This window comes from Hippopotamus amphibius, chromosome 12, assembly GCF_030028045.1.
Source record: "Hippopotamus amphibius kiboko isolate mHipAmp2 chromosome 12, mHipAmp2.hap2, whole genome shotgun sequence".
NCBI lineage: Eukaryota > Metazoa > Chordata > Mammalia > Artiodactyla > Hippopotamidae > Hippopotamus > Hippopotamus amphibius.
In genome coordinates, this window is record NC_080197.1 from 21,761,719 (window position 1) to 21,770,035 (window position 8,317).

At 60.1% G+C, this 8,317-nt stretch overlaps 1 protein-coding gene across 1 annotated transcript; it reads right to left on the reverse strand.

The window, feature by feature from the left end:
* Nucleotides 1-2,104: 2,104 nt before the first annotated feature.
* SLC32A1 (solute carrier family 32 member 1) lies at nucleotides 2,105-6,044 on the reverse strand. Its single transcript, XM_057703974.1, has 2 exons — nucleotides 5,652-6,044; nucleotides 2,105-3,292 (listed from the first exon to the last, which is right to left on the reverse strand). The coding sequence occupies exons 1-2, from the start codon at nucleotides 6,042-6,044 to the stop codon at nucleotides 2,105-2,107; spliced, it is 1,581 nt and encodes a 526-aa protein (XP_057559957.1).
* Between the last annotated feature and the right edge of the window lie 2,273 nt (nucleotides 6,045-8,317).

Here is an 8,317-nt window from a genome sequence, read left to right on the forward strand (position 1 = left end):
TGACAAAGGGGCATCAGGAGGATGACAGCAGACATCTCAAATGGCCCGTTTAAATCGTCAGAGCCTCCCGCGGCAGAGGGCACGAATTTTATCCCCCTTGCGCTTCCATTCTTGTTAGGTGGCTGCAGAACCAGGGCGGTGCAGGGTCACCTCTCTCGCAGGCACATGCCCAGAGGTGCTCTGCACACACAGGCAAGCACAGGCATTTATCAAAGCTCTCACAAGATACAGATACAACCTTCCCTCCCCTCCCCCCCCCCACTACACTAAACTTCGTGTAGGCGCTCTCTCTCACACAAGCACACACTCACCCACCCCGCGGCAGCAGGCAGGGAGAAATGGCCACCATGCACAGGCATTCTTCCCGTTCTCTCCCATGTGCCCACTGCACCGGGAGAAATCGTTCCAAAAGAGCCCTCTCCCTTGGTGGGAGAGACCAACAACCTCCCACCGTGGCTTCTCTCCTAATGGAAATGGCCCAGCCTTCCTGAACTCCTAGATTCCATCTGGAGAGTCTGACCATGACCCATTCCAATGGTACCCTAGAGGAGGGCTGCCCCTGCAATAGGATCTGCACAAAAAAGGACAGGGTCCTCTGGGTAATTTAAGCAAACATTCTCAAACAGGCTGCTCAAGAAAAGGGGAGGCTGGGACATAAATGGCTCTGTCTGGTGATTCTAAACAGCCAGATCTCTTCACTGTGGCTGTGTAAACCCCACCTTGGACTTGAGGGGGATTCTCCAGGGTGAGAGATGCCTGGAGGTTGGCACCAACCCTGGGAAATACACAATGGCCCTGCTTACTTCCTTTATAGCTCCCTTCACAGCCCGGCAGTCATATTGTGGATTTCAGAGTCCCTGCCTATTGCCTGTCTCTCCTCTGCTAGACTATAAGCTCCAGGAGGGCAGGGCTGAGTTTGCTTCTCCTGGCAGCCAGCACATCCCAGCTCTGGTGGGCTGTCTATAAATATTTGTTGAACAGCCCTGTAAGGCTTTTGTGCATAAACAGAACCTTTTTTTTTTTTTTAAAGGGTTGGAGGTTGAGAGCATCCACCAAATTCTCACGTGGATCCAACCCCCGGGGAGAAACTTGGAAAAAAAGCCTAGTGCTGGCGGCTGGGGAGCCACGGCCACATGGAAACGGTGGGTGCAACACATGCTCCTTCGGCTGAGTCCCCCAAGCACCTGAAGGGCCTCGCCTTGGTGCTGACCGCCCCTCACGCACCCCGGAGCTCTCCCGGGACTCTTTTTAACTACAGCTGCTTCTGCACCCCCACTTGCTTCACCGGGTGGACCGAAGTCGGTTCCCCCGCCACCCAGCGCCGTGATTCCCGCGCGTGCGAAAATGCAGAACTGAGACAGGGCCGCGAGCGCCGTTGTTTCTTCTTTATTTGCGGTTATAATTACGCACCGCACTCTAAATTAGAGATAGATTTGTTTTTCTGATATACATTTCATCTTATTCACCACGAGCACACCACACGCACAGTAGAACAGTTCCACAACCTGATAAATTGCACAAAATGAGTTTGGATTCCTGAAAACCGGCAGGCAAGCCGGCCCCACCGCGGCTTCTCGCCTCCCCTCTTCGCCGAAGGAAATCGCCCAGGCGAAACGGATTTCCCGGCCAGCCTTTCCCGCTGCAGGGTTGAATGTCTCCGGAATGGGAAGCGCTCTTGCTGGAAATGGCTGGACGCTGCAGATTCCGAGCACTGATGGCTGTGAAATGTCCCCCCAAGGTCAAGTTTCTGCGCCTGCGAGCTGCGCCCCCTCTCCCTCCCTTCCCACCCCCCCCCCCTTGGTGACAGGGACCAGAGTGTCGGGGCCCCTCCTGGAAGGACAGAAAACACTGCCCACAGATACGCCCCCGCCTCCCTTGAAACCAGGGTGTCGTGGAAAAGAAAGGACAACAGAAAGGCAGACACGATGGATTGTAGATCCCTATCCCCTCCCTCCCCCAACCCTCCAAATCCGAAACTAGGAACCAGAGATATTTAAAGCTTGGCTTCCCAAGCGCGGCGGCGGGGCGCAGGGGTTTGGTGAAGATGAGGTGGGTGGGAAGAGGGTAGAGCGCAGCGAGCGCGGCGGGGGCACGCGCTCGCGCCCTAGTCCTCCGCGTTGGTTCGGTAGGCCTCAATGAGGCCCTCCAGCGAGTGCACGAAGCCGGACACGCTGCAGATGCCGCCAATGACGAAGATGGCGACGTCGAAGAAGACTTGGTGCCACAACAGCTTGCGCCAGAGCAGGCGCAGGTGGAAGAGGCTGGGCAGCAGGAAGCAGAGGCCGGCGCCCGTGAGGCTGCCGGTGAGGCCCATGAGCAGCGCGAAGTGCGGCACGTAGATGGCCATGAGCAGCGTGAAGACAACCAGCGCGCAGCGCAGCGTCAGCCCCCACGATTTGAGGCGCCCGTCGCCGCCGTAGCAGGCGGGGAAGAAGGCTCGGCTGCCTTCCTGGAAGAGCGACTTCTCCAGCACCTCGACAGCAGCGAAGAAGGGCAACGGGTAGGACAACAGCGCCTTGGCCACCAGGAAGATGTTGACCACGGCGCGGATGGAACCGGGCAGGTTATCTGTGATGACCTCCTTGGTCTCATCGGCCCAGGTGAGGTAGGCGACGAGCGCGAAGAGGCCTTTGAGCACGCAGGCGGCGATGTGCGTCCAGTTCATCATGCAGTGGAACTCGCTGGGCTGCTGCATGTTGCCCTCCAGCGAAGGCAGGAAGATCTGCGACGTGTAGCTGAACACGATGATGCCAATGGAGATGGGAAACTTCTTGACGTCGATATAGAACTTGACTTTCTCCCAGGCCCAATCGCGCGCCCTCGATAAGCAGTAGGCAATGACCAGAATGTTGATGACGAAGTGAGCCAAAGTGCACAGCAGGCTGAACTTGGACACGGCCTTGAGGTTCTTAAGGAAGGCGCAGGGCAGCAGCACCGCCGTGGCGATGATGGACCAGGACTTCTGCGACACGGGCAGCCCCGGGAAGCTGTTGTACATGAGGTTGCCGCTCACCACCACGTACAGGATGCAAGTCATCACCAGCTCGATGATCTGCGCCACGTTCACCACGCGGCCGCCCAGCGTGGGGAAGCGCGGAGCGCAGCAAGCGTTGGCGATGGCCACGTACGAGTCCCGCACGCGTACCACCTCGCCGTCCTCGTTCTCCTCGTACAGGCATGCGATGAGGATCTTGCCGGTGTAGCAGCACACCACGGCGGCGAAGATGATGAGGAACAATCCCAGGTAGCCGCCGTGCAGGATGGCGTAGGGCAGGCCCAGCACGAACATGCCCTGCGGAGCCAAGAGGCAACCAGACCCGGGCGCTCAGTGGATGCGGTATCGGAAGAGGGGGTCTGGAAGAGTGACGTAAGGGTGTAGCCGGAAGGGGGCGCCAAGGAAAGTGAGAACTGGACCTAAGTCACTGGGAGGAGAGGTTGAGGATAGGCTGGAGTGGAGGCGTAGAACGGTCTAATGGGGAGCCTGGGTGTTGAGGCAGAGATGGAGAGGGAGGTGTTTAAGGATGGAACTGAGAAGGAAAGGTGTATTTAATGGCTGGGAGGTGGGGAGGGGACTGAGTTTGGGGTCAAGCCGCAAAGAGGTAAGGGGTACGAGGAGATACCTGGAGGTGGTTCGGCAAAAAGACGAGGAAGGGCTGGAGGGGGCGTGGCCAGAAAAGGGCGAGGAGAAAGGTAGAGAGAGGGGCCTGAGCCACTAGGAAAAGGGGACACGGAGTCTAAGGTGGGGCTGGAATGGGGTGCAAGGAAGCTAATGAGGGAAGCGCAGGTGCCTAAGGGCAGAGCTGGAGAAGGAAACCGTTAAAAGCGGCAGTGGGATGGAAAGGAGACAGGGTAGGGAGGAAGAAGGACTGAGCGTGGGGCAAGTGGCAGGGAGGCAAGAACAGAGGGAACCTAGGGTTTGCTGGCGAAGGGCTTTGGGTGGGGTGAGGCCAGAGGCGCGGGGCTGGGGAGGCAGGGCTGGGCAGTCTTAGGGCCAGGCCGGAAGTGGGGCGGAGAGACCGATCCTTAAGGAGGGGGACCTAAGTGGTAGAGGCGAGCAGGATTAGGGCCCTACGGGGAAAGCGCAAGAGCTTTGTGAAAGGCGAGGTCAAGTGGGAGTCAATAACCAGAAGCTGCGGGATCGGGCGGGCAGAGCTGTGGAAGGCGGGTTTAGAACCCACAGAGGGAAGCAAAGCTAACGAAATCCAGGGTTCCCGAGGCTCGCAGGCCTCCAGCCTTCCGCCCTGGCCTCCCCCCAGGCCTCCGGAACGGGGCCTTTAAAGATGACCCAGGTGAAGGCGCGGGCGGCAAACGAAGCTGGTGCGGTGCCCCCTGTCCCTGGTTGCTCTCGGCCGTCCGGCCCGGCCCTCGAGCGGGAGGTGCCTCGGGTCCGGTCACTTACTGAGCAGCGCCCCGAGGAGCCCCGCGGAGCCCGGGTCCTGGAACAACCCCATCTCGGCCTTCAGCTCCCGGGAAACCCACATTCTGCGCCCCAACGACCGTGCGCTCCGGGGACTCCTAGGGTGGGGGATGGGGCTCAAGCCGCAGGGCCCGGGGATACCTGGGCCTAAGGCCGGCTCTGCATCTCGAGCTGCGGCCTGCCAGCCTTCGCCAGCTCCCGGGGTCGTTGTGCAGGTTCCAAACCCGCTCCCGGCGGAGTCCGGCGCCGCCTGGCGGGGACTGAGGGGTGAGAGTAGGGGTGACGGGGTAGCGGGCCTGGAGACCAGAGGCGGTTCAGAGCATCTGGAGGCGGCTTCGCCAGGGTCACACGCGGAGGAGCTTTTTGCGGTGTAGCCGGGATTTCGGGCAAGAGGGGTGAGTCTGTGCACAGGTAACGCTGACGTACCAGGGACCATATTGTGCTTGTGTGGTCAAACGTGTGTGTGTGCATGTTTGTGTATACCTGTTTGTCCCCGACAGGGCTGCACCTGAGAAAGCGGGTGGATCCTGTATACATGAAGCTGTGCATGTGTGTGTGTGTTATGTTCAAACGGGTTTATGTGTGTGTCCTTGGTATGCACAGGTATGTGTTTCTGTGTGGGGGAGGTGTAGGGGTGTATGAAGGTGCATTTGAGGATAATTCTATGGTCTATATATAGATGTATGTCGTGTGCACCTGTGGCGGCGTTTCTTCTTGGGGAGGGGGGCTGTGGGCGTGTGTGCCTGCCTGTGTACATGCGCGCTGTCTATGCGTGTGTGCCGTGTGTGTCGGGGGAGGAGACTCTCAGCTCAGCGATTTCCCCCTCTCCTTTTCTGCCGAAAATGCAGCTGTGAATCCATTCCTGAGACCCAGGCGATACCGTTCCTTCCAATCCTGATTTTCTTTCTCCCTCACCCCTCCCCACTCCTCCTCCTCCTGTTTCCCTCGCTTTTTCAGGGTCTCGGGGCAAGCGTCTCTGACCGAAACTCAGCCTAGATGTCCAGCGGCCGAGGACTCGGGAGGCTGGCCGGATGATGGGGGGAGACACCGCCTGGGGGCGTAGATCCCCGAGCAGGGCTGGGAGGGATGGGGGAAGGCGAGATTCCGGGTACAGGAGGGGATCTTGAGGCTGCGATCTCCATGGGATTCTGCTGCGTGTAGAGCCTGGTGCGCAGAACTGGGGGGGTGGGGGGTGGGGGGAGGGAGCAGGCAGAGCTGGGAATCCCGCGCTCACCTGGATAGCGTTGGTCACGTTCCAGCCCGCCTCCCACGCCGTGATCTTGGGCTTGTCGTGGCCTCCGAACTCTCCACCAGCTCCCAGGGCCTGGTCCTTGGAGCCCGAGGGCGGCAGGGGCGCGCCACCGCCGCGCTGGTAATGGATGTCTCCCTCGACGGGCGGTTCGGCGCCCTCGTCCCCGCAGGGCTCGCCCTCGGTTTTCAGGATGTCCATCTGCAGGCCCTGACGGTGCTCAAAGTCGAGGTCGTCGCAGTGAGCGAAACCCACGGCCTCCTCGTCGGTGGCCGCCTGAAAACCCATCCTGGCGAACATGCCGCTCACCTTGGCCTGGGACTTGTTGGACACGGACGTGGCCACGTTGGACAGCTTGCTGCGGAGCAGGGTGGCCATGGCGGCGGCGGGGCCCGGGGAGGCGGCAGAAGGGGCTGGGGACGCGGGGGACGCGCGGCAAGGCGGCGAGGGCCAGGGGGGCGCAAGACCGCTATCTTCGCTCGCTGTCCCCGCGGCGCCCCGGGGCGCTCTGGCTCATGACCGGCTCGGCTGGCGTTTGAGGCTCGCTCAGGGCCGACCCGGCGGGCGGGCAGCGGGGCTGGCGGAGCGGCGGCGGCGAGTGCACTGCGGAGCTGCCGCGGGGCGCCGGCTGGGCTGCGGAGGGCGGCGGCGGCGGCGGCGTCAGAGCAGCTACGCGAAACTGGCGCGGCGCCCCCACCCGCGCGCAGCCCAGTGCGCTCCCGCCCCTCGGAATCAGGCGGTGGCGGGGGTGTGGGGTTATGCTGGGGAGGGAGAAACTCCGGCAGGCACGAGGCGTGAGGAGGGGGCAAGGAGAAGAGAAAGGGGGCACCAAGGGACTCTGGAGAACTGAGATGGGGACAGGAGAAGGGCGCCCGTGGAAGGGAGCGGGAGCGAAGGAGGGGTGCGGAGGACGGAGTGGGGACCCGAGTGCTGCATTTCTGGGGGAGGTGCTAAACTCCGATCCTGGCCCTTCCCACCTCGCGGCCGCAGGGAGGGAGGGGGCCCGAGCGAGCCGGTTCTCTTGGTCCCTTGGCTACCCCCTTCAGAGTCCGGGAGCCTCTCGGTCCCAGATCTCTGGCCGAGGACTGGTCGAGACTCCCAGAAAGGCAGCAGGACAGTTACCTGTCTCCAGCAGCGCGGGCCGTCTAGGCATCGCTCTGTCTCCCTGGCACCCATCACCAACACTTGAAGGCAGAATTGTCCGGCAGAAGTGGAGGACGGCTCTCGAGAAGGCTCAGCCCTGGCCTCGGTCACTGGGACTGTCTCCTCCCGTCCGGGGACGCCAAGATGGAAGTGATTCTGAGGGTTGTTGGCCACCAACCGTTTTCCAAATATGTGCAGAATGAAGGCGAAACGTTGGCTGTTCGCCGTCTTTTCGTTTGGGGATCTGGAAGGAGATAGGACTGAAGGCACCTGTCGACAGCCTCGAGGTGGGTCTGAGAATGCCCACGCCGCGGAGGGGCGCAGCCAGTGCCTGGCACAGAGGACAGAAGGGCTCGCAGAGGGCTCAGGGCCCCGAGGAGCGCGGTGAGCTTCGGCCCTGCCAGCACCGCGGCTGCCCCGGCTGTGAACACGTAGACTGTTTCTGTTGAGTGAGTTGCGTGTGTGTGAGTAGAAGAGAGACCCAGAGACAAAGACCGACACTGTATCAGATGTTGCTACGGGCTAGATTTGAGTGGACTCCGAGGGTGAGATTTGGTAACCGTGTCTATTCTGTAAATGTGTAGTTTTGCATGCATCTGAGCCCGTGTGTGCACAGAGCTTGTGTGCTGGGATGTATGTGTATATGTGTTCCAGAATGGGTTGCTGGTGTTTTTGCCTGTAGGAATCCTTTAGTAGTTGTGTCTCCATGAGGGTCTGTGGTTCAGCGTGTTCCCAGCTGGGCTCCTGCCCCAGACTCTTAAGCAGCAAACAGCAGTCTCCATGACCTGGCCGTCCCAGCCTAGGTGGAGGAGGACTAGTGGCTAAGATTGGGGGTGGGATGGGGAGAATCTGTAGGAAGCGGAAAGAAAGGGGCTCCCAGTGACCCCTTCCCAAGACCTAGTCTCTCTGAGAACCCCAGTCTCCTCCTCCCCTGCTGTATTTCTAGATTAGCTCACGTCAGTGCACAAGTAGGGCGGCCTGAGGGCTTTAACCAGTTGGAATTGCCAGGACAAGACAGGCTTCCCCTCTACCCCCTACCTCTCCCCACCCTCACCCCCAGCACCTCACAGTTCCTGAGAAGCTCCTCTCTAGATAGGGAACCTCCACTGCATTGGACAGAGATGCTGTAATCCCTCCCAGGTACCCTCTTAAATTCCCCCAAGAGCCCTCCTGGCAGAAACCGACAGAAACCCGCTGCCCTAACCTGAAGCATCCCCCACTCCCCCCCAGCCACTGTGACAAGAAAACCTTTCCATAGAGCCCTCTCCCAGACACAGACCCTCCAAATCATGATAGGATGCAGAACAAAGACAAGACAGAGATCCTTCCCCCAAACATAGAGATTCACTCCTCCAAAGAGGCTTTGGGGAAAAAAAAATTGATCTCGCATCCCAGAGATTTGCCCTATACAGAGACACTCCCCACCCCAAACACCAGATGCTGGATAGAGAGAGAACATTTTCCCTACAGATTCTTATAGACAGAGATCTCTATTTCCTCATCCTCAT